The following is a 27,775-nucleotide window of genomic DNA, read 5'->3' on the forward strand; positions in this document are numbered from 1 at the left end:
AGCTTGGCCAAAGTAGTGCCATTTATTTTACTTGCAAAACCCCTTTCAGAAGGCAAATATGCTGCAGGCTTGCTGGCTGCAACCAGGTCCCTCTCAGCACGATGGGGGACAGGCATGCCAGCCAGCAGTGAGGACAGACAGCATCCATCCCTGGACTTGGAGGATCTCCCTTGGCAAGAGAGCAAGCACAACCCTCGTGGCATAGCTGGGAGCCAAGCATGCCAAAGCCCAGCTAAGCAGAGACTCGGCACACCAGGACTGTGACATCACGTTCACGTGTCCTGCAGCCAGGGGAGCCCCAGAGCAAGAGGCACCAAGTCCAGCATGCCTGCTGCACCATGGAAAGCATTTACCTGTCCTTGAGCTGATGGTGGTGCTCCTTCAGAGGTGTCATGATGAGGCCACACTGGGAAGCAGAAGCAAGACACATTCCCTCTCAAATTAGTCACCTGGAAGTGTCCAGTCCATCCCTTTTATTTGCAGAGAGGAGAGTGAAAGCAGCACCTCCAGGCATTAAGTCAACCTGAGACAGGATGTGTGTGTCCACCTCCATCCACTGGCTGCAGAGGGAGCTTGCTTAGACAATACACCCAACTCCAAGAACGAGCACCACTAACAGAGAGGATCTACCCATAACAGAAGTAGCCCCAGCCTGAGGAGCACCTCCTTGCAAAGAGAGACAACCTGGACGAAGATACAGGACACTGGACCATATGCTACCCAGATCCATCCCGGATTCTTCTTTCCCAATACCAGTGCCTACAACCATCAGCAACAGTCTTGCAGCATAGACAGATGGGACTTGTTTCTTGGCGTGCTGCATTTTCTTGCTGCTCTTCTGCTCTTGTAGCATTTGCACATTTGTAGAAACATTGTAAGAGAACAGAGGTGCTGAAGGAGGGAAATATCTTTGTGAGGATGAAATGTGCCTGGAAGTCCAGAGCTAACCTTGGCTCTGGTGGTCCTCTTCTGTTCCCAGTGAGGTAGTGTTGAGATTTCCCAGGCAATGGCCCTTGCCACACAATCAGGATCTCTGGTAAAGCTTCATGATGTTCTCATCGTGAAGCTTTTTCCACACCTGCTTCTCCAGGTTGAAGTCATGGTTAGTGTAGAAAATCAGACGTTTCCAGTCCTTGTCATAGTAGTGATCCGAGTACTTCTCATGACCCTCCGTGATGTAGCCATAGGCGCTCACCTAGGGAAGATGGAGGGCTCACTGGGGAAAGGTACTGAGGATGGAGGGAGCTAAGTGAAATACAGGACACAGTTCCCAAACGGGGAGGGAGCAAAGGACAGGGAAGCCAGTCAGGGCCCCTCTGAGTGACCCTGCATGGGGGTCCAGAAGGACCAGACTGTGAGCACTGGCTCCAGAGAGCCTGCTCTCCTCCCACTGCCTCCCTGGGAGGCAGGAAGGTTCTCAGGCCACAGCACCCTTCACAACCTCTACGTGAACTATTTCGGAGCGGTTTCTCTTGTCTTCAACCTGCTCCCCCACAGCTGACAAGAACCCATAAGCCCCTCAAGGCAGGTGGTAGGCAGGGTTGGAACCACTCCTGCTCTGCCGTTATCCATCCCCCCTGCCAGACAGTGCTGTGTGCAAGAGTCATCATGCCCTTACCCGGTCACAGAGGTGGAGGGCTGTCAGCAGCAGGAAGGCCCCTGTTGTGGGTCTGTACAGCCGCCAGTAGGGCTTTTCCAGAGTTTTAGATTTTAAAAACCTGCAGCAGGAGAGAAGAAAGCACAGAGCAGTTGATGGGTGTGGTGGTTCAAGCTGGGCACACCTCATCCCTCTACTGCCCGTGTGGCATCTTCCCTCCTTGCGGTAGTTCATGGCCATATGGGGCATCTCAGACAAGCCATGAGTATGCCCACACGTTTTGGTACCGCTGTGTGCCCCGTAAAGCACAAGGCCAGCCCAGAACGTTCCATCACCTGCATTGCAACCTAAGCCTAGCTCTGCCCCAGCTTTATGGAAGAGGTAGGTCTTGAGGCCGTGGGGATAAAGAGGGGGTGGATAAAGGGTCTAGTATGTTAAAGCCCACCCTTACAGCTGTCCTTTGCCTTGCAGTGCAGAAGTGGCTTTGAAGCTCCCTGGTATCTTCTCCTCCCCACCCACATTCAGGAGTGAAATGAGACGTAGAAAAGGTGCAGAGGAAGGTCTCAAAACCTGCTAGGAGCTGCAGCGTTTTGTGCCAGCAGTTGGTAGGAAGGTAGGAATCCACACCAGGAAAAAATTGCATTCGAGCCCTCTTGGCCTTGGAAAGGACCCAAGTCAGTGGGGAGACAGCAGAACGAGCAGGGAGGTGCAAGCCATCTGGCACTGTATTTGCCTTGTCTCAGAGAAGGCGTAACTGCTTTCAAGGAGACCGAAGGGTAAACGCAGCCAAAGCAGGGCACAACAGGAGCTCTTCCTACATCTCCTGGTCACGTGTGGCCCATGACTGGCAGATCTTACAGTGTCCAGCAGGCTTGTGAAAAGGATTAGAGAGGCAAAGGCCTCAAGTTGTGCCAGGGGAGGTTTAGACTGGATATTAGGAAAAATTTATTAACAGAAAGGGTTGTCAAGCATTGAAACAAGGTGTCCAGGGAAGTGGTGGAGTCACCATCCCTGGAGATATTTAAAACATGCGTAGATGTGGTGCTTAGGGATGTGGTTTAGCGGTGGACTTGGCAGTGCTAAGTTAATGGTTGGACTTGATCTTAAAGGTCTTTTCAGACCTAAACTATTCTAGGATTCTATGAAAGGTTGGTCCCGAACTACAACTATTCTGGCACTTTAGCAACACTCCTCCCACGTCTAACGTTGCCACTTGCCCAGGACCTCTTTTGGATGCAGAAAGCCAGACTGTGCCATGGTTGTTACTTCTCCAGCTCACAGATGCTGGAGGTCTACCCACCACTAACATCCCACTGCAGCACCACAGAGCATTTTAACTAACTGCACACTGGTGAAGCTTACCCCAACCTGGGGGTGTGGCTAAACTGCGGTTACAAGGGAGTGAGCTGGGAGGAGAGAGCCCAGGGACAGACAGAGATGGTGCTGGTCAGAAAAAATAAGCCCGTTAGAGCACATAACCCACAGCTCACCTGTTTTTCATGTATCTGAGGAAATCAGGGTGAACCACCAGGTATTTCTCCATTGTGAAATCTTTATCAAATCTCTCCCGGGGCCTATGCCTAAGGACAGGAATGGGGAGACACAGGACAAGCTCCTATATTGCATCACAGCTGGAAAGCATCAGCCCTGATGCACTTGGTGATAACAGAAGAACTACAAACACCATTATGTTATTCTGCAACATTTCCCAGATTATGACAAAGCCTCCAAAACCTGTGTGCATTGCAGAGGAAGAGATCAGGGAGGAGAGGCAACAATAGGAGACAGGAATATCAAAAGCATGTGTGTGTATAGACAAGAACGGGTGAAACCAGGCCTTCATCCATGAGTAGGCCACCACGCACAGACACCAGACCAGACAACAGCGTATGTTCATCCCAAAGGACCACAAAGCTTTCTCCAAGCTCTGACCACACATCATCGAAATAGCTCCTTCTGGGAAGGAGGTGTATTGGTTACAGCAGTGCTCAGAGCTGGGGAGGAAATAAGATCTTTCTCCAGCTAAATCTGCAATGGGAGGGAGGCTTTAACCTGGCTTTAACCTGGCCTGCACTTCAGCAGGGCTACGCCCTGTGGAGAGGAAGAGGGCAAGGCAGAGTTGGGGCCAGTTTGTTTTACCCATAGTCGCTCAAGAATCCTTTGCTGATGTTCTTGTTCAGCAGAAGAGCCTTCATCCATTCATAGTCTCTAGCTCCCTCCAGGAAGTGAATGTACCTGACATGCTAAGAAAACAAGTGAGCATTAATGAACAGCACAAGAGAGACACATCTTTTAAAAAACCAAAAGCGAGCAGGCATCTAGGCTCACATCTGGGACACACATCTTTGGTCTGCAGCTTTGAACTACCCCACAGAAGCAGAACATTATCTGATGTGCAGCTACTCCTACACACCAAAGGGCTGGGGTAGGACTGACAGAGCTTGTCACTGCAAATACTCACTCTGAGCCAAGCCAAGCCAATGCACGTTCCCTCACTAAGGGTAACGCAACAGTGTTAGCTCAGCCCCTTTGCTCCGCATGCACGGCAAGATCAGGACAAGGCCACAGACTACCAGCATCCCGTCAAAGCTGTGCATGCATACAGCATGGGCGTGACTTACTTTTCCCCGTGGGATGTTGCTGAACCCTCTGTGCCCCAAGATCTGGAGAGAGGTCACTAGGGAGTAGGCTGTGAATCCATAAAAGGAGGTTTTTGTTCCCACATCTTTTTCATAACCTTTGATTACAGCTCCGCTCACCCTGGCCAAGGAAATCAAGCAGAGGAACAGAGTTAGCCGATGACCATTGAAAACCCTCACATCCATGTTTACAACAGGAAAAGACAGTGTTAGTTTGGAGGAAGGCAAGATTAGGCCCATTTCAAGCTACGCCTCTTGATCTACAGGACAACCACTTCCCCCTGGTTTGGAGATGACTCTTTATGGCTCATCTGTGAACTCAGGCTCTTCCTGGGCATTTAGGAACTTTCCAATTCCTTTTTGGTTTTTCATCTCCTCCTGCCACCAGCCATTTTGGCACTTGGAAATCAGTGCAATACTAGAAGAGGTGAAGTTACCCAGCAGCAATTATCTGCTAGCCAGAATAGATTAGCTGTGTATCTTCTAAGAAGGAAGCCTGCCTTACCGGAAGACATAGTCATGGGAGTCAATCTCCTGGCCCATCCCAGAGTTATTCAATATTCCTCCATTCCCCACAACAGCACAGCTGATACATGTCGGTGTGCTGCTGTTGCTGTTGGCCAGGAGCAGCTGCTGGTGAGGATTCGGGGGCAGCAGGGACATGACCTCCTCCACCACTGTGAAGCAAACATGGTGGAGAGTTAGCATCAAGAGCCTTCGGGATGGACACAGGGAAACCACCACAGTTTCCACCATGAGATCCACCTAGCCTGATGCCTTTGACAGGGAGATGCTGTAAATCTCCAGCTACTTGGCATAAGGTTCCTGTCGGTAGTTTGACCGTCCCATCCAGACACGCCCTGAGGGACTCACGTGAACGATTCAGCTCCATGAAGCCATATGGAGGTGCAAAATGTTCCAGGCGGTTCCACTCACTGTCATTGAAGTATCTCTTGTCTGTGAAGAGCATGATGTTGGGCAGGAAAAGATCTCGCAGCCAGTCAGACTTGGCAGCTTTGGCTTTCACTGATTCAGAGCAGGTCTTGAAAAACAAAAAGAAAACAATAAGGGCTGATTAGCAGGGAGCTGATAAACCTGAGTGCCAGTGCTTGTGTGCCTGTATGTGAGAGTATCTGAAAGAAGTGTAGAAACTCCAGCAGTACATCATCCATTCCCCTCAGCATCCCCATGAACATAAGGCATAATTTCAGCACTATATCAATAACTAGCTGGTGGAAAGTCACCTACAAGGAAGCCAGGGTGACTTCAGGTCTCTGAGACTTTCCTCTTCAGAGTGACAGGCCTGCAATGCTTACGTGTTTTCCTGCCTTTAGGCCTCATTAACTGAAGCAAATTCATATGTCATCGGTCTAACCTAAAGATATCAAGCAAGGCCAGCAACCTGTTGGCAATGCACCTCACAAGATCCTGGCCTCAGAGTTCACATGAACAAGCACAGAGGAACATGTGGAATCAGATCACTGTTACCACTCCCTTTAAAGGTAAGAAAAATCAAGCCAACAACTTGTTCAATGTCATAAATTAACCACAGCAAAGTGGGTGGCTCAGAAGGGAATCCAAGCCAACTTACCCTCTCTAACAAGAGGGGTCGCACTGCAGCAAGCAAGAGTTAGGCTGTGTGTGCAGATGGCAACTCCACTGCGCTGGATTTTCTGAGTTAATTTGGGCTCTACTTTCTTAAGGTATCTTCCCCAAATACCTACTGAAAGACAAAACAGGAGACCAAGTGGACCTGCATGCCCAGCAATGACCAGACTGCATTGCCAAAGCCTTGCTGTGCGCTCCACAGCTGACCTGGGTGCTCTGCTATGGGTGAGGATGACATCTGGTCGTAGCTTGAGGAGACAGCCCTCATTCTGCCTGTCACAACAGGAGTACAACGAGAAGAACATTGCGGAGGGTTTCATGTTGGCATCATTTCATTCGCAGCACGTTTCACGTTCAGAGATGGGGACATTCCCTTCCTGCTCAAGCTGTACTTTGTACTGTCCAAGGATTGCTACTTCTTGTGCGCCACAGCTAGACTGGATCAATACCAGAGGAACTAGGGAAAAGTCTGACCACGCAGGAAATGAAGGAGGAGGGTGTGCTTCTAGTCATTCCCTCTCTCTGCAGAATTAGAGATCAGGTTTGGGAGTGAGACCCAACATGCGATGTCTGGATCCACATACTCACTAAAGACCCTTCTGCGCACATTTTCTCCTCTTTGCCCTACTGAGGAAGGGTTTTCCCCACTGTCTCAGCTGCTCTGCACACCCAGATGCTCTACAGCCCCAGTTACACTGGAGGATGTTCTCAGCTTCCTGCTGTGAACTCGTCTCATGTTTCTCTGCCAGCTCCTGCTCTGCGCTTCTGAGATGGCCGCATGTGCTCTGCAGCTCACCAGATGAGAAAATGCATAGGACAGTTGATGAGCAGGATCCTGGTGACCTAACCCACTGTGCCTACAGGCGGTAACACTGGGCAGGAGGGCTGATGTACTGTCCCATATGGCACACGCAGCACTCTCAGCCACGTAATTTGCCCGCTCCCATTTTTATTCTGGGTGCCTCAAGACCATGAGGAGCCCAGGAAGAAGGATGCACATCCTGCACCACAAACTGGATCACGCGCCAGGCCCTTCTGCTATGACTCAGTAAGGCTGGGCCAGTGCATGAGTTCAGGCATTTAACAGCCAAGTTCCACATTTAATAGGCAGAGATCTTCTGATATCTTTGGGGCCAGCTGCTCCTCTCAAGCGGCTCAATGCCATGCTGAAGAGCACATCCCATCAGCAAAAGAATGGCTTGCACTGCCAAAAGGGACAACGGGGATCAACATCAGAATATTGCCAAGGAGAGAGAACTCAAAAATAAAATATCAAAGCAATAAAACTCATCCCACAGTCTTCTATCGGCCCAGTTATCTACCTCTGCTCTCGGCATATCTCCCAGGGCACCCTGGGGTTGGGGAATGAGATTAAATTTTTCAAGAGTAGCTCCTGCTCCACTGGGAGAGGTCTGAGCAGAACGACATGGCGCCTGCAGCCCTGACAGTCCCCTGGAGCGACATCTGCATTCCCCCTAATGTCACATGGGAATGCGACAAGCGACATTGAGACTTTAAATAGGCAAACAGCTCATCTAAGACCACCGAGCTAGAACAGGCGCTTCCATCCTCTGCTCACCTGCCTACACCCTCCCTCCTCCCTGAGCACATGAGCAGTGTGTAAAGACTACTTACACACATGTATAAAGACCTTCCTCACTCTAGAGAGGGTTACCTGCCTGTCCAAGCCTCCCAGCAACAGGGGTGCTGGGGAAAACTGCTCTGGGTAAGCTTTACAAAGAGTTACCAGCATAAGATGGGGCACAGAGACAGTACTGTGCACCACAATCTGCCTCATCCGCTTGCTGAGAACTTTGCTATAGTTCACAACTTTCCTAAAGGCCCTGTTCCTGGACCCAAGTAACTATGAGATGCTCAAATTTCAGTTTAAATTAGTTCCAGACCCTCACAGCTACAAAGGAAAGGTCAAAAACATGGTCTGAACAAGAGTTCAGTGCCAAACAGAAAAAAGAGGCTTTCAATTCCATGGCTGTCAAAACAACCTGATGGTGGGCACCAGACTTACCATTTTGGAAGATCACATCAGTAATGAGACCTACACAGGCAGAGGTGATCACAAGAACTAACCTACAGAACAACACTCCAAACAAGTAAGACCTGTAAGAAAACTGTGTAGCCATGCAAGTGCTACTGCCTTGACAGGTACAACTGTATCATTTGAGATTCTCATCTTCACCTTTACCAAAATACTTTATCTGTGCTGACCAGGCTTACAGTTGTTCCTATTTAACAAAAAGGAACCAAGCAAGACTTGTGGAAGGCCAGATCTGTTAGGAATTATTTGCTCTGCTGTGATGATGGTTCAATGCATAGCAAGAAAATCCTAGACAGCAAGCCAACGTGCTGGGACCATCTGAGTTGCAGAGCTCTGAATGGGTAAAGAATCTGCCAGCTCACTACGTGTGCCTACATACAGGGTGGAAAAGGTGAATTGGCAACAGCTGGGAAAGACTCTCCTCTTGTTGATAATAAACCACAAGAACAGTAAAAAGGTTACTTTTTAACCATGAATTTGGACACAACATACACATAGTTGAATTTTCACCAATATTGACAGAAAACCTTAAAGATAGGAACAGTCCCCACCCTCCTGCCTCCAAAGCAGGCAGGTATACGCTCATCAGTCCTCACCTAACCCTTTTTCTTTGATCTTATTTTGACTTCAATACAAGCAACCGACAGTCTCTGTTCCTGTACACCGAGACCTTCCTCACCATCACTGCCAGCGTCATTCCTCAGTGCCTAGCACAGCACAAGCGTCACTGCTGCGTCACTGCTGCCAAAGCTTTGGGTGAACAGGCGCATGGAGGCATTCCTATTCCTGTTCCCTCACAACCCTGCTTGTTTTCTTTAGCTGGGCCATATAAAACAAAGATTAAAGCAAATCTGGGGATTGTAAACCTGAGTCTTCATAGGAAGGCAGATGTGCAGTTTCCCAAGAGATCAGGGGAGAAATGGGATGCCTGTATGAAGACTGCCATTTAGTGTCAGACACCTAATGCCTGCCCATAGGCATCACAAGACTAGGTGTGACCCAACTTACCTTAGGGTGCCACGTCACAGGGAACACATACGCTGCATTGTGCACCTAAGTTCCCTATGCAATATGTCAAGGCACCTAAGAGCGGGACCACCTTGTAGCACATCTAGGACGAGAGATATTTTCCCCAGTTTCTGATGCACCTGAGCTCCAGAAAGGGCTGCTTGGGCTGACTTTCAAAAGAACCCATGGAAACACGTGCAACTGCAGTAAGTGCCCATACTACAGCACGATGGAGGACTGGCCAGGCTAATGGAGTCATACATATGGATCTCCCTCTCTGCATCCCAGCAGCATCTGATTATACCAGTGAGTTGAACCACCAGCTTGGAGATTATCCTCGACTGCCAAAGACACGCATGCTCAGGGGACAGCAGACAAGGAGGTCAACAGGGACCCATCATTCTTGGTGAACGCATACGGCCATCATACCTACCGATGGTGGAGATGACTTGTCCAACAGATACTTGTCCTCAAAATCCCACCGCGGCTCAGACTTGAAGTCAGCAGCCCTCAGTGTCTTCTTTTCTGTCACTGCAGCAGCCCTTGGAACAGGTCTTACAGTTTTCACTGATGCAGGAGGCAATTTTGGCTTTGTTTGGTCTTTGGATATGTTGTTTTCAGGAGCTCCCTTCACCCCAGAGGATGGTTTCACTGTTGCCTTCTCCTTGGCTCCCTCCACCCTGGAAAGTGGTGTCACTAATCTCTTTTCCTTGGCTTCTTCCCCCTCTGGGGCTGGTCTCACTGTTGTTTTCTCCTTATTCCCCTGTACCCTAGGGACTGTTTTCACTGTTGTCTTCTTGATTCTCTCCAACCGCGGGGATAGTTTCACAGTCAGATTCTCTTTGGCTTCCTCCACCCTGGCAACTGGTTTCATCATTTTCTTCCGCTCCTCCTTTCCTTCCCATCTTGGTGTCCTCTCAACCACAGCTTGTTCAAGCCTTGTGATGTCACTCCCCAAAGTCAACTTGAAAAAGCTCCTTGAGTTCCCATTATCAGAATAGTTTAAACCCGGTTTCTCTTGGGTGTTCACTTGTAGCAAATCTGGGGCACGCTGGAAAGCGTTCAATTGCCTGAATGCAATCAAAGGAAAAGCAGACACATCATACACACTTTCCACTTAACACCTTCCAGCCCATTTCTAGTGCTCTTGACTCTGAGCTCCGTTCTGTGATTCAGAGCAACCACTGCATACAACCACACTCGCTCTTGTGAGACCCCACCTGGAGTACCACATCCAGCTCTGGGGGCCCCAGTACAGGAGAGACATGGAGCTGTTGGAGAGAGTCCAGAGGAGGCCACGAAGCTGATCAGAGGGAAGGAGCACCTCTCCTATGAGGACAGGCTGAGAGAGTTGGGATTGTTCAGCCTGGAGAAGAGAAGGCTCTGGGGAGATCTAATTGCAGCCCTCCAGTACCTGCAGGGGCCTACAGGAAAGCTGGCGAGGGACTGTTCATGAGGGAGTGCAGTGACAGGACAAGGGGTAATGGGTTTAAGCTGAAGGAGGGTCGCTTTAGGTTAGATGTTAGAAAAAAATTCTTTACTGTTAGAGTGGTGAGGCCCTGGCACAGGTTGCCCAGAGAGGTTGTGGATGCCCCATCCCTGGAAGTGTTTAAGGCCAGGTTGGATGAGGCTTTGGGCAACGTGGTCTAGTGGAGGGTGTCCCTGCCCGCAGCAAAGGGGTTGGAACTAGATGATCTTTAAGGTCCCTTCCAACCCAAACCATTCCATGATTCTATGACTTGCCTTGGCAACTGCCACTGAGTTTCTGCAGGATGCTGTATGAATTCATTTTCAACTTCACCAAAGCGTTATTCAACTTCCCACACCATTCTGGCCTGAATACCGCTTATCTCCCCACTGAGCAAATCCCAGAGGCTACACGCTCCTCTTTGGCACTTGGCTCATGAAACATCCACACTGGCAGAACTGCAAACCAGCAGAGAATAGCTCTGCCCTGCACTGGGCAGGATCCCTGGCAATGTCCCCAGAGCACTGCAGGACTGTTTTGGAGTTCCCAAGTTCAGGACATGGTACACACACACCATGAAGGCAGCCATCTGGTGCTCTACCTTCCTTGCCAGCAGAGCCAAGTGCTGCAGCAACGGAGCGTGAAGATCTCCAAGAATTCAGTAAGGGAAGTCTAGTGTGAAACTCACTCCTTTACCATACATCACTTGGGCATTTAGGACCACAAGGATCTTCTTCCTCTCTTCTTCCCCCTTAGCCAGGTAATGCTATGGCATCGCACAACACTTGCCAGGTACATGTCTTAAGACAGGCACTTTGAAGCTCTTAAAATACACTCTGAAGCTTAAAAATGTAAAAATCTCAGCATTTACAGCAATCACCTATAATATTGCAGCTGCCCTGTTTCCTGATTCAGAGGCATAGGCAGGTACAAGGATATCACAGGAGGATACAGCTGCCAACAGCAGAAGAGCCACCTGCAACAAGACCGGGCTGAAACCCAGCAAAAAAAAAAAAAAAAAAAATCAAGGCAGAAGTGGTGGGGTTTTGTCCCAAACATTCATTCTTATCTGCTTGTGGCTGGAGCTGGCAAACAACTGCAGAAGCCCAATGATATCTACTGTCATTTTCCTCTCCATTTACAAAGCCCTAGGACAAATAGAGGATAAAGCCATGAAAATGCTGCTTTGTGTACTTTACGTTGCAAATAAGGTACAGAAATAGAACTGACACACGGATAACCACATAAAGCTCGTGCCTAGTTGTGTTTTACTTAAGTTGCAAAAATATGGACATTTTCATTATCTGAAACTATGGCAGAATGAAATGGCTTCAAGCAGCTGGGCAGGGAGAGCCAGTTCTTGTCCCAGCTCTGCGATCAAGGACAACTCAATTCACTTCTCTACACCTCCTCCTTCTCTCCTTCCCCCCTGCCTCCGACCTCTCCAAATTGATAGCTGTCCTCAAGGTGTGGTCTCAAGTCACTGGAGCTAAACTCATGCCACCTCGAGAAGAGATGTAGGTGTTCCCAGCCTCACCCCTCCTGCCTGCCCCCACAGCATCAGCCTTGAAAGGTCCAGCTGAAAACTAATCCCACCAAGACAAGCCAGAGAAGCTCATCAGGAGAGCTGGGACCACATGAGGGCTGGTTTGGAGGCTGGGGAGCGGTGCTTCCTATACACAGCACGGGCACCAACACGTAGTGAGCCATGCTTGTAGTAGGAAAGGCTCAGATATCTGCTGTGCTCATGCAAGGAACAGTGCTTCCTGCCAACGATGATGGAGACATTTTACTGCATTCTATACTGCAATTCCCTCCACAGCCATTCTTACAGGATTTACTTTAGCACTTACATAAAAAAGAACTATATATAGATCACATCTGCATGACATTGGTCTCCCAATATAAGTATGCAGCAGATTTGTATTAGGAATCAGACGCTGAACTCACTATAAGTTCAAAGGTATCCCACCAAATTCAATGTCTAGCAGACTAGGGCTGAATGAGATCCTTCTGGGAGCCACCAGAAAAAGCAAATACTACGTGGTGCCAACGTATGAAAACGGGTAGCATTAGTAAAGCAAAAGCTGCTGCTACACAAGGAAACACTGGAAAGTAGCGATCAAGCAGAAGCAAGGATTTGACTGTGGATCTTCCAACACCATGCTCTGATTGTGGTCTGCTAAAGCAAAGCAGTCATCTAACTGAGATCAGAAGTGCAAGTTTCAGGGTAAAAAGACACAGAGAGAAAGAAAGAGAACACAAGCACTCTATCCAGACAGTGCATATCACAAGGAAGCAGGTCTCTTACCCGAGAATCCTTGTCTTCAACAAGCCGAACAAAGAGCTAAAATTAGCAATGAAGATGCAAAAGTGTGTTACAACAATAAGCCAAATAAGGGCTCTGGGAATTTTAGGAAGCCTTCTCCTGAAAAACCACATGGTGAGATGCCCGAGAGTGACAGGAGGCTGTGCTGCTGCTGCCCAGAGGTGCTCGCTAGGCACTGCTTTCCAAAGGTGTGTTGAATGAGTGGGCTGGTCTTCTCTCTGGACTTCCCTCCAAGAACACACACACCCTCTCTCCCCATGCTCCCAGACACCCTGCACATGGATCCAGTTTCTCAGACAAGACAGCAGCTTTGCACTGTTCCCGTCTATCACCCTAAGCTTACTGCAACACAGAGTGGGGAAAGAAACACCTTTTACTGCACACAATGGAAGTTCCCTATACTTTCCTTAATGAGGTTAGTCCTGTGTAAAAAGGAAAACCTTCACCTCTAATCTGGTGGAAGCATCACTGGGAACATTTAAATTATGGAAGTAGCCATAGTTACAGTCAAAGAAATCAGCTTTCAAACCACCACCTGCCCAAGGGCTCAGGCAAGATTCTAGGCATAACCATAAACAGATCTTTATTTTCTTCTTCATGCAGTAACTGCTTGTAGCTTCAATTGAGAAGCAATTCCTGCCCCCAAAGGCTGATGGCTAGATACGCATTCATTTAACCTTGTGATTGCTTTGAAACAAGTCAAAGTAAGACTCCTTGCAAATCCACCGTAGAACAAAGGAGTTTGTGTTTAAAGGCAGATTAGAAGACAGGGCTTAGAGTCAGACAGTCCCTTCCCTCTCTAATAAAGATGACCTGCCTTTAGAGCAACTGGAAAAACTTCAATCCAGCATTTCACTTGTCTGAAAGGTGCCAACTCCATCACAATCTAACCGCGCTACTGCTGACAAACGTGTTACGCAGGCCTGCCAGCAGCTCAGGTTCCCAATCTGAATCAAAAGCGTGGCACTTCAGCTCTGAGTTGCTTGTACAGACAGCAACAATACACACTCTTCAGCTGCTCTTCTTTTTGAGCTCTCAGTCAAGCTGCCTCCAGTACCAACACTAGGACTGGTCTTTTACTTTTGGTTTTTGAACCATCCCATCGTTTCACAGGGATCACCAAGTGGCCAGGAAATGACAGCTATGTGAGTTCAGCTCTAGGCCAGGACCTGGATGGATTTAAGTCTGTGGCTAGTTGTAGAATTTAAAAGAACTAGAATGCCCTGGAGACCCCCCCACAGTACAACCCCTTGAAATTCGGTTGGTTTCAAGGGAGCATCTAATACCTGTGAATTTTTATTCCACATAACACCAAAATAAATTCAAAGTTTCTCGTATCTGTGAATCATGCCATCATGGACAGACAGACAACTGCCTTCTACACTACTGCCCTTAGTGGGACCCTGCTTATTCGGGTTTTGTACCATACAACCAGGCTCTGCTTATCAACAGCGTCAGTTAAAACAGAGCTTCTCTAATGCCATGCGCACACAAAACGCTCCAAAGGTCACGAATCCCTGCTGCAACTCTAGGGGTTTGCACTACACTTGATCTGAGCCACGAGTATGTTCAAACCTGGGATATGTTGCTTCTCATTGACAGGTAGCACCTGACAATCTCCCCATCCCAAGTTCCATGAGACATATCTCATCCTCCCCTCCTCATGAAAATCAGTGGTCTGCTGGGAGATGAAGCTTTGGCAGTCCAGAATACATCTCCCCACCAGCCCAGGGAAAGATTAGAAGAGATGAACACCACAGCCAGAGAAACACTTACCTGTACCAGAGACGTAGTTTTACGTGGTACAGCAAAGGGCTATTTTAACTCATGGGGAGCTGTTAAATATTAACCCTGACAGTTCGGGGGAGATGGCCGTATTGCTTCTTACAATATAGGCTGCTTTTGCACAGCTCTTATCAAAAATTAAGCTCAGCTACAAAAAAGCTTTTGTTGACAATATCACAAATTTCAGCAGCTAGCACTCACACTGTTACTGAATACACAGAGAACTGAAGATGTTTGCTTTAAGTTATAGGAAAGCTAGTCAACAGATTTCACACCTACCTTGTACCCCTCCACACCATCACAGCAAAAATCTGCAAGGATTCCCTCTACAAGGCTCAGTAGTAGCTGCATTTCTTTATTGTTCATACCTCCTGACAAGTTACTCTCTCTCTGGATTTAAGTGCAAGACTGATTATCAGAGGGCCTATGAGAGAAAAAAGAAACAATAACACAGGTTTGAAGAGCCCCTGAAGAAACACAAGGGAGGTTGTTAGTCCTGGGTACAATCCTGCCTCCATCTACAGCAAAATATTTCACTATTGCTCAAACTGAGCCTAGGATCAAAGGAAATCTGCCAAACAATTACAGGCGCTAAGGGATCAGCCAAGGTATTGCTGTATTCCTGGGCAGCCCTCACTAGCTCCACACAATTCTAGCAAGGTGGGGTACAGATCTGGGTGTGCAGCAGGCAAGTAGCAACTCTGTGCCTGCAAGATCTCCAACAGGACATTCTTACAGGAACAAGTATCAGTCCTGGAGCACTGACATGCAGCATACAGAGCAATGGCTTCATTTCAGCCTTCCTCTTTCAAGCCCTACGCACCTTAAGGCATACTGCTTGGAAAAAGCTGCTTGTGTGCGACAAGGCTTTTTTTGTTAATAGGGTCCCAAAGGGAAACTCTGAAGGTAGCAAACGTTTTCCTTCAACCTCCTCCATGTAACATTACTGCGAAACCAAGAGCCACAAGGGATAGCAAGATTCCTACAACCAGAAAAAGACAGCTTTCTTTGCTTTTAAGGAACTGTGCTGGCAATTGTGGAGAACATGTCTGTAGTACTCTATGTTCAGCAAAGACTGTGCTTGGGGGAATATCCAAATCTCTGGCAGGCACACAAGCCAAAAGCAGGCTTGCTATGCAAAACACACAGCTTTTCATCTTCTTGGTGTAAGACAAGAAAACCTAAAAAAACCCCTATCAGAATACTGCCTTTCACTTCCTTGCAGTATTATTTCATCATCCTCCAACCCCACTGCTGAAATCAGTCTGTCAGAGCTCAGGCAGCCAGGCCGGTTAGCTCAAACATGAGGTCAGACTGGGAAATGGGGATGTACTGTAACTCCTCAGGGATGGCCTGGTGAAAACTGAGGCCAAGAGCAGAACTGCTCCCTGATAAAGCTCTGTAAGAAGTATGATTCCTGTGATACCCAGGGCTCCCAGCCCACAGACAGGGAGATAAGTGAAGACTGCACCTAACATGGGCGTTGGCACCCTCTCAAGGGCCACAGGCCAGGTGCCAGCCTCCTTTTTCAAACAAGAGGTTTTGCATGTTTCCCTGGCAGTCCCAGGAGATGCTGCTTCTCTCATGGTGCAGAGACTCCGAGCCCAGCACTGCTGCTCCATGTTCAGCATGTCCTGCTACCCACATCAATGCCCACACCAGAAGTTCTATTCTTTAGTGCTATGAAAACAAGACTTTTTTTTTAAAGCAAACTCTACCTGGGACCATCAAGTGATGAAGGTTCTCTGTTAGCCCTTTTCCATTTCCAACAGTCCATTTAATTCCAAATCCACTTAATAGCCTTAGTTACATCCTGGACATATAAAAGGCAGATTTGCCTTTCTGTTTGTTTTGTTTTGTTTTTTTTTCATAAACAAACTTTATCTCCATTAGATCTTAAGCTCTGTGTGTGTGTGTTGCGGGTGTCAGCTAGAGGCTGAACTATGCCAACAATTTATCTGCGTGCACATTCTTCAGAGGGCTGTGTATCAAATCTTGTTTACTTGCCTGTGCCCTGTGTGCTTTCTACTTTCCCATGGCTCTGGGCTAGGTAGGGCATCACAAGATGCTTTAGGAACAGAGCTGTTCTACAAATTAATTGATCAAGCTTCACTGTAGGACAAACTTGTCTTTCAGTGATGTCCACAACATACCAAAACCAGTTCTTGACTGGAAGCTACTGGAATAAGGACCTGCTAATGAAACTGGGGATGTCTGCACCTGTTCACAATATTACTTGATGATCTAAGAACTGAGTTGTAACTGGAAGAAAAAAAGAATAACATCGCCTGCAGCACGCTACTGCTCAGTGGTCATGCCTGTGGGTTAGCAAAGGCTACGCTAGCAAAGGCTTGGCTTGGAAATGTTAGATTCTTGTTTTCCCCTCTCAATTCAGTAGTCATCTTCAGGAATGCATGCTTTCAGGCTGGGGATCCAGGGGGGGAAAGAAATTACAAGAGCAAACGCTGTAATCACAGCTATTTGTCTTGCTTTCACCAAACAAAACTGATAGCCCAACAACTCCCAAGTGTGCCTTAATTCCACACTCACTAGCCATTTTCCAGCAAGTCCCTTCTCTTCTGTGCCAAACCTTCTCTCAAAGACACCGAACAAAAACCCAGAGACAACAACATTTATCAAGGCAAATCCCCCACCTCTTCTGCTGCTGCACTTGCAAGAATACCCACAATTTAGTCCCATAGCAAAGCCCCAAAGAACTGCACCAGGAGGTGGGGGACAGCTTAGTAAACCAACTGGTCTGTGTTCTCCATGGGCTGAAATACCCCAGGAGAGAAAGAGACAGTGGCTTTCATGGTGGAACACTAGCAATCACCTCCTCAGTGTCCACACAGAGTTGCAGAGAATGGAAAACTTGGATTTGTTTTGGGTTTTTTTTATTAGTGCTGTTTTGTGTGCTTGGTATGCAGCTCCACCCAGCTAATGCCCCAGTAAAGAAGCTGCCTTGAATCTATGTTGTAACAGCAGATGATACGGGTCCAAGCTGGAATACTTCCTCCTCTCCCACACGATAATGGGAACATAGGCAGGCTTCTCCAGCCAGCTCCCACACACCAGGGAAAGTCCTTGCCTGGAGCAATCACTGGGACATGGGATATAAATGCTCTGAATTTGCCCATATTGCAGCCTCTGGTCACTGTAACTGGAGCTTGCAGTTCCTTCTGCAAGCACAATGACTACCCAGCTATTGAGCACGTTCCCTATGGCCACACCTATAGGGAATAACCTCTCTGTATTGAGTGAAGCAAACCAAGACTTCCATTACACTGGTTTTCTGCTTCTTGAGCTCCTCACCATTCACCCCATCCCACTTCAGCTGCAACCATGAAATGGCTCTGGTCCCGGCATTCCTTCCTCAGATACACAAAGCTGAGAAGACTGATGAGCCACTTCATTTGAGAGAATTAAAAAAAAAAAAAACAACAGAAAAATACACTCCCAGCAACAATGGCTGGAAATGTCAGCTGGAGTTACACAGGCTGGAAAGAACCAGGGCTCCTTTATCCAAATGCCTCCCTCAACAGCCTTTTGTCTGTGCCATCCCAGCAGGAAGCCCAGCATATCACCGGAGAGCTGACAGACAGAGACACAAAACTGACACCACTTCAGGGCTGATTTAGGTTGTGGGTTTTTTCCCTTTAAAATCTATTTGATGGAAAGGATGAAAATATTCTGTTCCTTGACTAGGAATGTCTCAGAGATGTCTCCCCAAGGAGTAAGGCAGTACTGCAGACAGGTAGAGGTAATTTATTAAACTCATAGCTAGCTGCCCCCCCAATCAGAAAAAGCAACCTCTCCAGCTCCTGTCCCTGACAGCTGCCAGGAGTAGGAGTGTTCCAGGACTCTCCACTGCGCAAGAGAGAGAAACACAAGAATCACAAAGCCCAAATCCCTCTTTGTATCCCTGGCAAAAAATGCAGGCATATTATCTCAGCACTTCACATCTGGCTGCTAAAAACAGGCCCTGCACAGATATGAATTACAGAATCACATCTGTGCGAGGGTCTATTAATTTTAGTGCCAGAAGTGAAATATTTCTTGCTAAAGGTCTTTCCCATAATCTTCCCACTGATTTAACATCAGAAACGATCCCTCTTGACATCTGGCAGGACAAATGTGCCATTTGGCATCCTTTGGGGTGAAAAGTGCTACAGGAATGCAAGCCTGCTTCTTGAGTGGTATAAATCATCATGTCCCTGAATTACACTTGGAAAAAAGCGGCCTCACAGTGTGTTCCTCTCTGTTCCTGACTGATGGATGCATTGGAGAAGTGCAGTCACATTTTTAGCTGCAAGAATAGCACAGCCACAGGGTCCTGTGAGAAGCAAGATGGGTTTACTGCTGGAAATCACATGCTTCTCTTCCCTTCTCTCTCTTTTGTCTGTTGTCTTCTATTTAACAGTTCTCCTGCTTTATTTAGATACCCAGAGGGTCCTGCGCACTATCTCCATCCTCTTCCTATTAACTTGGCAGAGGCTTTTGCCAGCCATGGAGAGAAAGTGATTCTTTGCCACCCCACTTGCACAACATCTATCAACCTCATACTGGGAAAACCCCAGGCAAAGTAATTGCTGGGCAGGAGAGCAGCACACTGTGCTATTCGAGTGGCAATGCAAGATCCTTGTGCTCAGGAAGGGCACGCCATTCCCTCCTGATTCCCTGGGAGCTGCTTAGCATCTCTTCAATCGGGGTTTGTCTCACAGGCCTTAGATGTCAGGGAAGAACACTCCTGTTGCAGTTTCACCCAGGGCCGAAAGGATCAGCCAGTCTGCTTCTAATAACGCTGCGCAATGACATTATTCATCTCCTCCCATGAGCTGCACTTCCTAAAGCTGGGTGTCACTCTAGTGAAAAGCATGGCATGGAGAAGTCAGGCAGGACATACACTGAGTGTGTTTGTTCCTACCTCTGCAGCTTGCACCTCAAGCCTTGCGCCCACATTTTTAGTTATCAAATGAGAATGATCAGGCCTACAACAGAACAGTCTAAGTTGTGTTGTTAACAGGATGATGACAAATTCAGGTGGCATCCAGCCCTTGTGCTAATCTCCGCTAGCCTGCCCTTACAGCTCTCTCCTCTTTGCAGCGGGTATTTTGCACTCACTGAGACACTACCCATTCACCTAGAATGAGCTACACTGCAGAGCCACAGCAAAAAAGGCTGGAAGAGACATCTCGAAAGGTCATCTCCTGCAGCTTCAAGCTTCAGTGATATCTAAATCAACCCCGTGACTCCAAGCAGGTGTCAGCTGGGGCTTGTCTATCTTTCACCACTTGAGGTTTCCCTCCCTCTCCCTAAGCAATCTACACCACTGCATCACACTCCACTGACTGCCATCTAGGGTACACACTTTGCTCCACCCCACCATTCAGCTTGGTCAATGTTTGAGTTCATATTTACCCCTTGATATTGCAACCATAAGTAAACACAAGCCCGGTCAACTACAATAATAAATATCTTAAGAGTAAATGCACAAAACAATCAACAGGATGCTGTGAGTTCCTTAGAAAAATAAGGGCTGTGGAAAATGACTCTTCCGGTTCTTTAACTACAGGTGCTATTCTGTGAAACCATACGGTAAAGCACTCTGAGAATCCAAGAGCAAATTACAAGCCCTTGGGTTTATAAACTTTATATAATTTACCCTAAAGCACTTGTAAATTACCTTACTGTGTTTCCTTCAGCTGATACTGAAAGGCAGTCATTGCTAAGAGGAATATGAGCCATGCTACAGCACCACACACTTTTCCAGACAGAAGGTTTCTGAAATAAACAGAAAGGAGACAGAGCGGTAAAAGGCAGTTAATCACACAGAATTTAACCAACAGTCCTGCTTGCGCCCAGAGCTACATGGACATCTCTTTGTTTTCAGCTTTCCAGCTCCACCAACACGTCCTCAGAACCCTGATGGCTGAAGCTACGATGCTCCGGTAGCTCACAACGCTAAGGTGGGCTATTTGTTTTGCCACTGCCAAAGTATTTCACTGTTCTTCAGGAGGTCTGTCTACTAAAAACATTTGGTTATGTCAAGTGCCCCACGAACACATTAAAACAACTACACTGTGTCATGGATGGAAGTTCCAGTCCTCCCTAAAACACAATTTGATTTGAGAATTAGCTTTATCTCACATCTACAAAACATCATTTTAACTCACATCTACAAAACACACATTGTCTCTTCCTCTTTCAAGATAAGTAGGTGGCATTGTCCTTGTGGAATTTCACATGGTTTGCTATCTAATCTACCCAGGAAAAAATAAATTTCCATGTGGTTAGACTTTGGGTTCTGTGTCATCCCGTAAAACAATTTATTGCCTAGGGATTGCAGCAGACTTGCAAGACAGTTTTTCTACAAGGCCAGCTCCTTCAGTTGTTTACTGTTCTCTGTAGAACACTGTATTCGGCCAGCCTCTCACTTCTCTTAATATCAGCATTTGACAAGGTCTGGCCTTACAGCTTCAAGTAAACCAGAAGACTGCAGTTCCATTTACACATAATTAACTAGTGCACACTTCACTAAAAAGGCCATTTGCTGTACATACCCCAGGTGCAAGTTTATCTGCTACAAACTTTGAAGTGCACCATTGGTCTGGAAAGTCAACAAAAATGGTCTCTTAAGACTGCCTGGTCTTGTGCCAGGGCCTCTGGGTTACATAAGATCAGTCAGATACCTGTTCTAACCTGCCCGCTCTGCTAACTGCACCCAAAATGCCAAAATCGAGACAAGCTTGGTGGTCACCAACATTATCAGGGTTTTCCCGCAGGCCAAATCAAGTCACACTCATACCTGCAAACCCTTGGTCACCAGTTTTATTAACCTGGTTTGACTCGGAGCGGAGTGATCCAGGTGATCAAATTGTGTTTCAACACTGCAATTAGCAAGTTGAATTGATGCATGGAGAAGAGATGAGCAGAACTGGCAAACAACAGACCATCTGTACGCCATCCCTTCCTACGTGCACTGAAATAGAACTTTAAATAATGTACCTGTCAATACTAAGCTAAAAGTAATAACAATATTGACATACCTGTCAATAACAAGCTAAGTAATCTGAGGAGCACACTCTCAGTACCTCAGCCACTCCTTTCTCCAAACCTAGCTGTACACATGGCTATTTTGTGCTCACAAGAAGAAAAAGAATCAAGAACACAAGATGGGCAGCTAATGCAGAGTGTCCTGCCCTCCGGTAAACTTGTTTAGAGAGAGAAAAAAGATTTGTATGAGCTCTGCTATGCCACTACGCTGATGACCCCTAGGTTGAGGGGACGGAACCCTGCCATCATCATCACCGCTTGTTCTTTCACCTCAGGACAAGGGGGTAGATCAGTCTTGGGCTCCTAGATCCTAACTCCAAGTGTCATGGGTGTGCCCCCCTAGACATTGAAACAGTCACTTTTTCACAGCTGGGGGTGGTCAAGGGTTGCTGTGACTGCAGAGGGCAAGATAAAGCCCACCATATTTTAACACAATTAGCAAGAGGGTGTCTGTCTCATCTCGTTACAGAAAGGTGAAAAGGGACATCAACACCATTGTTATGGGCTTGTCAGTATAAATATTACCAAACTGTCATACATGATGCAGATCATTCCCAGGTACAGAGTATCCACTTGCAAACAAGGAGGACAAGTCACCCTTTACTAAGAAAACATTTGCCACAAAAGGCTGTAGGAGGAGCTGGCAAAAAGGATGGTGGGAGCCAGAAAGAGCAGGTGATGCTCCCGCAGCTCCATGAGATCCCACCCAGACAGGCAGCATCGCTCAGCTGCAAAGACAGACCTTTGTCATGAAGGAGCCCGGGAACAGAGGGGCCTCCCAGGACAGCACTTCTGCTAGAAACCATTATAAAGGTACTGGATCCATTATCTTCTCTGCCTGTGCACCCACAGTTTTGCAGTGATAAAGATGACACCCTCAGTTACATTAACATCAGATTTTCTCCCCTAGTTCTGCTCTCCCATGTGGATGTTCATTTGTGAGAACAAATAGAGAGGATAAAGGAAAGCGTGGGACCAGAGTTCCTTGCAGATCTCAGGGGGCGCTGGATCTTCCAGTTGCCTGAATGGCGTGTTAAATCAAACAGCCAAACAGAAAATTTCCCACCTCGACAGTGCTGATGATAGGAGTTTTTTTAAAAAACAAAGGAGATATATAGGACTGTGCCATTTCCTCGGGACATTTTAGGGAACCATCTCATCAACCCACTTGCAGCACTGCCAATTGAATAGTGCAACTGTAGAGCTGCTGAAACTGTCATGGTCTACACACAAAATGAGAGCGAAGGACTGAGGCTCAACACTCTTGAGTGTTCATGGGCAGCTTGAAAATAGCTGAAAGATAAAATTCCCGCCCCTACAAACATGTTTTCGGAACGCCTCTGCTCCTTTCTCAAGGTAGCTGGGTTCAGACACAGTGGTACTCCCCTTCACTAGCGTCATACAGCTCTATCCTGCCACAATGACAGCGGATGAGACACAGAAATCCCTCACTGCAGGGCAAAGAAACACAGCCCTTACAGAAGAAAGAATCAGTAACACCCAACTTTCAGTTTTCATGCAGTGCTGCCTGAAATAAAGTCTTTTTGCTCATGCCAAAAGTCAAACGTCACCACTACAAAGTTGATTTAAGTGTGTGGGTGTGAAAATTTCAGCATAGTTTGTACAGAGAAAAGCTGGGATTTGTATTTTCTCCACCCGGTTTCCACTGGTTTTTCTATTGCTAATATGCAGGTAACACCCTGTGTAACTCATCCAATAGCTTCACATCACAGTGGGAAAACAAACAAAACAAAGACCGTGGAAGAGCAACAGACTACAGCAACCCTGGCGGATCAAAGCTCAAGTACATCAACACACACAGAGATCTTTTAACAAAAAGCTAAAACAAACAGAAAGTTCAGAGATCAATAGGTGTGACTCTCTCTCCCAGCCACTCTGACCACACAGAGATCACATCTTACAAGTATTCAGAAACTCTAACTCCTCCATTTTGCAAAAGACATAGCTCTGACTTTTTGTGCAAGCAACAGATGCTGGGACAAGCCTAGGCAGTCAATCATTCCCCCTCCCTGCAAATCTGTTTCCCCAGGCAGTCCTGGTTTATCCATCCAGTCACATTTTCAGTAAGTCCCTCTTCCCTCCAAAGGTCACAGTCATCTCCATTCTGGTTCTGATCTCAGAAAAAAATGAGTTTTCCTATCTGTAGTCATTAGCTAAGTTTAGCCAGTCTCAGGAATGCTGGATAACAGGCAGATCATAACGTGCAGGACTCATGAGAGATTTGCTAAGGAGAAAAGGACTGTGCACATCCTTAATTCTCTCTGAAGCAAAACAGTACTTCTGTCGGGAGCTATGCAGGACCCCTCTGCTGTTTGTATAAAACAACAGCACCATCCAGCGGATAAACAGTACTTGCTTTTCCTCTCCCACCACCTCGCATTTACCTACATTTATCTACAGAAAATGTGGTATATAAACTTTCTTCTAATTGTGAGCACTTTAGGGCTGCATTTACATTAACCTAGGGTAAGAAAAGGTGAGCCGTTTCAGGAGTGGTAAAAAGTAGCTTCAGAAAGAACCATACTTTGTACTGCCAGGCAGCTCTGCCAGCAGCAAATTACACAGCACTGTCTCTCCTCAAGCGTTACATTTCCTTGCACTGGGGCTGCAATCTTTTAACCACTGTAGAGGAAGAAAAATTGACCCCAACAGAGGTAAGGACTCATCACACCTCACCCTTGGATTTTACCACCAGCAACAACTCCACAGCTGCAGCGAGTCCACATGAGACCACGTGGAGAAGGCACGCAACCTCCCCTGCCATGTTGGGCCAGTTCGCACTGCCAATTTTGGAGATGCGTTGAGACTGCTTATGATTCCCCAGGACGATGTCAGTTCGCTGTTTCATCTCTTTCTATAGCGACATCCCTAACAATTTGGCTTAACGCTTGAAAACAGTTGCAATCCACGCAATAGGTTTGCTCTTACCCTCTCACAGAATACAAAATCAATTATCCCCTTTGAGACAAATGAAGATGAAACAGACTGTAATACCTCCTCTTTGTTAGTTTATTGTTCCCAATGCAATTTAGCAGTTAACAAATGAGAGTAGTACATAGCATTCCCAACAGCTGATCACACCATGACTCACTCACTATATACCCATATCTCAATGACTGCATTCCTGACCTACTTCAGAAATTAAGAAAGCATTTCAGACGAGATTTTCCCCTTTAGAAAAAAGAGTGTCCCACAGTTATTCCAGTTGTTGGCTGAGATCCAGTGATGGGATATGTTTGATGCACAAAAGATACATTCAAAGTTTAAAACCAAAAAAACCACAAGGATTTCCATGTTTTGCTCTGTTCTTGTCCTAGCAGAAAGCCAGATTCAAATCAATGATACTAGCACTCCATCTCCAGTCTCCTGAGCTTATCTTCAGGAATTCTTACGACCTAGTGCTGCTTCCATAACTCAGTCTGAACACAGTCACAGATTGGATTCTCTGCTGTTTCACTTGACATTTAGAGAGGACTCCCAAGATCACATTCCTGGAACATGTCAAAATCCCTACAAAAACTCACCTTTGTGAGAAAAGCTTCAATCATATTACGGAGAAAGGAGAATAAAACAAAATTCACTCGCCACAAATAGAAGGTAGCAAACACTACTGTACGTTTTTCACCACCTCTGAGGTTCTGTTGGTCAGACAACTTCCAGTGGAAACAGATACAACATCAAGGGGTTTATAGATATTTGTCTCTTTGGCCCCTTTCTATATAGCCCTTGTGTCAAAATGTGATTCACCAGAAAAGGGTGGGTGGTAACAAAGGCAAAGCTGCCTTCTTAAAACAGGAGATGCTTATGCCATATATTCACTGCTTGATTACTACATAAATTGCTTATAGTCACCAGCTACTGCAAATTTCAGAGCTGGTTATTTCACTCTTCAGAGGAAATTATATTCTCTAAAATGGATTGTTATCTACAACATGATTTTTGAACATTGCTCCCACCAGTCTTATGGGAATAAACCCAGTCTATTATAAATTCAGAGACTGTGCATTTAATTCCCTGTTAAATTCATGTAGCCTGCATACAGTGATTAAGAGACTTGAGGGACTGGGGGGAAAAAAAAATCAAATCAGGAATGAGGGTTTTTTTAGTGTTATGATAACTCCAAAACTGGTCTAGAAACTCCTACTTGTTCTCCTCTGGTGGATATTAATGAGAACTTTTGCCTTTGATTCATTCTGAGAAATGCCCCAGAGGAAAGTATTCAAAATATTTGACATAATTTGCAAAAATCCCATAACTCCCCTTAACAGCGCAGAAGGCAACATAAGATGGAAAATAACCCTGTAGGTGCAAAAAGCAGGGCGTTTATGGTAGGTAGGGGGCCATGGTCTTTCCCATCTGTAACTACTCCCATTTCCTTCAAAGGAAAGGACAGTGGAAACCCACTTCTTCACTGTAGGATACACTTGGCAAGTTCACTGGCACAAGTCCTCCTCCTGTTGGCTACACTGCTAATGCACTGGGCCAAGCCCCATTTACGTAACTTACACCAGCTTCGGAGTGCAAAGCAGATGCTATCGCATCATGGAGTATAAAGTTTATTAATTCCAGAGGCAATCTATGCAAAAAAGCTCATTTAAAAGACCTGTAGAGAAAGTCTCCAAACCTGAAATCCCTATCAAAGCTACCTACAGAGCCAGAGGAGGGAAATTCTGCTTTCTCTTTCCCCTGCCTTCACCTCCCCACCAACTAAAGCTCCCTAACTAAACCATTCCAGACTTTTTTTAAACCTGGATCTCTGTTTAGTGCTCAAAGACTGCTTAAGCTTGAATGAGAAATTAAACATGTCCAAGAACACTGAGGAGCTAGAACAAAATGCTCTCGTTCTCTGATCTACCCCAGATTAGATCAAGACAACAAAATCTTTTCCTTATCTGCAGGATCAAGAGTCGTAATACTAGATTACACTACAGCATGCTTAGTGGGATGTCATAAATAAGAGCATCAGAAAAAAACGTGACTACAAAATATCACGGCAAAGATCTAGGATGAACTGTTCTTGCCAGGCACGCCAGCGAGGGCAGCAGCACACACTTCACAATGCTTTGGGCACTTTTAGATGGACAGAAAATTCATCTCCCAAGGCGCCAGCACAGGTAGATCCCAAGGCCACCACTGAACACGGATTACCGAAGAACACCTTAAACCATGGCCACCTCGACTTATCTCACTGCACCCCCACTCCAAACCCACTGAAACGAACGCCCTGACCACTTCCACGGATTTTGGGCCTGGCCAAACACCCGGTGAAAACCATCAGCACACCGGCGGGTTAACCCGGACGCCTCACAACGCCGGAGCCGGGCGGGCTGCCCGCCAGCTGCCAAAGGGCTGGCAGGGAAGGTCTAACCCCCCTCCCCACGGCAGCCCGCCTCACAGGCACCGCCGGCCGCGAAACGGCCCTCTGCGGGCGGCCAGGAGCGCTGCCACGCATTCACGCAGAGCCTCCCCGCCGACGAGGCGGACCTCAGCCCCTAGGCCGGGCCCGGCCCGGCGCACCCCGCCGGCAGCAGCGCTCAGGACCACCCGGCGACCGCCGCCATCTTACTGGGAGGCGCGAAGAGCGACCCCACGCACGCGCGCCCTACCCCACCTCAGGCAGGCGGCGGTGCTACGTCACTTGCCGCGCATGACGCCCAGCGCATGCGCGCGGCGCGATAACGGCGGTTTCGCCCTTTTCCCGGTCTGCCCCTCCCTTGCCGTGGCGGCTTACGGCGGCCGGCTGGGGACAATCCAGTCCCGTTTCGCGTTGCTGTACAGGTGCCCAATGGGGACACGCGTGTGTCCAATCGCGAGCGGCCTGGGGCAGCGCGTGGCTGGTTGCCATAGCAGCGGGCCCACTGGCCGGGCCCTCTCGTCCCCCGGTCGCCATCCCGAAGCGTCCGCGACAGCGTGGGCAGAAGCTGCTCCCGGCCGCGGGAGCGATCCCGGCGTGGGGGGCCCAGACGTCGCCGAGACTGGCGCTCACAGGAGACCAGGCCTCCGTGTTATGAAGGGCCGTGAGAGGCCCCTCAGCACCGGCGCTGATTCGGGATCCTCCCACCCGAGATTGTCCCCCCAGAGCTTGTCAGCGGGGAGAGAGGTTCCCCCACGGCCCTCACAGTGTCCCCCCCGCCCCGCTCCCCACGGTGCGTTCCTACAGCCACGTTTGTACCCTGCGGGAGGCCAGGCATAAGCAGCCGGTATTCAAAGG

The 27,775-nt window shown here is 47.5% G+C and overlaps 1 protein-coding gene across 4 annotated transcripts; it reads right to left on the reverse strand.

Moving 5' to 3' along the window:
- Positions 1-27,196, reverse strand: ST6GALNAC1 (ST6 N-acetylgalactosaminide alpha-2,6-sialyltransferase 1). 4 transcript variants are annotated; one of them, XM_054846687.1, is made up of 11 exons: positions 27,176-27,196; positions 20,174-20,271; positions 14,770-14,914; positions 9,342-9,978; positions 5,110-5,278; positions 4,742-4,913; positions 4,219-4,357; positions 3,737-3,840; positions 3,088-3,177; positions 1,619-1,718; positions 1-1,195 (listed from the first exon to the last, which is right to left on the reverse strand). In XM_054846687.1, exons 3-11 carry the CDS (start codon positions 14,787-14,789, stop codon positions 1,025-1,027), a joined length of 1,602 nt encoding a protein of 533 aa, XP_054702662.1. In that variant the 5' UTR covers positions 14,790-14,914; positions 20,174-20,271; positions 27,176-27,196; the 3' UTR covers positions 1-1,024. The 4 variants fall into 4 exon arrangements, with proteins under 4 accessions (XP_054702662.1, XP_054702659.1, XP_054702661.1 ...); XM_054846684.1 differs by lacking the exons at positions 14,770-14,914; positions 27,176-27,196 and adding an exon at positions 21,296-22,846; XM_054846686.1 differs by lacking the exons at positions 14,770-14,914; positions 20,174-20,271; positions 27,176-27,196 and adding exons at positions 10,129-10,332; positions 12,688-12,794.
- Positions 27,197-27,775: the final 579 nt, after the last annotated feature.

The sequence above is a fragment of the Grus americana genome, chromosome 18, assembly GCF_028858705.1.
Source record: "Grus americana isolate bGruAme1 chromosome 18, bGruAme1.mat, whole genome shotgun sequence".
NCBI classification, from domain to species: domain Eukaryota; kingdom Metazoa; phylum Chordata; class Aves; order Gruiformes; family Gruidae; genus Grus; species Grus americana.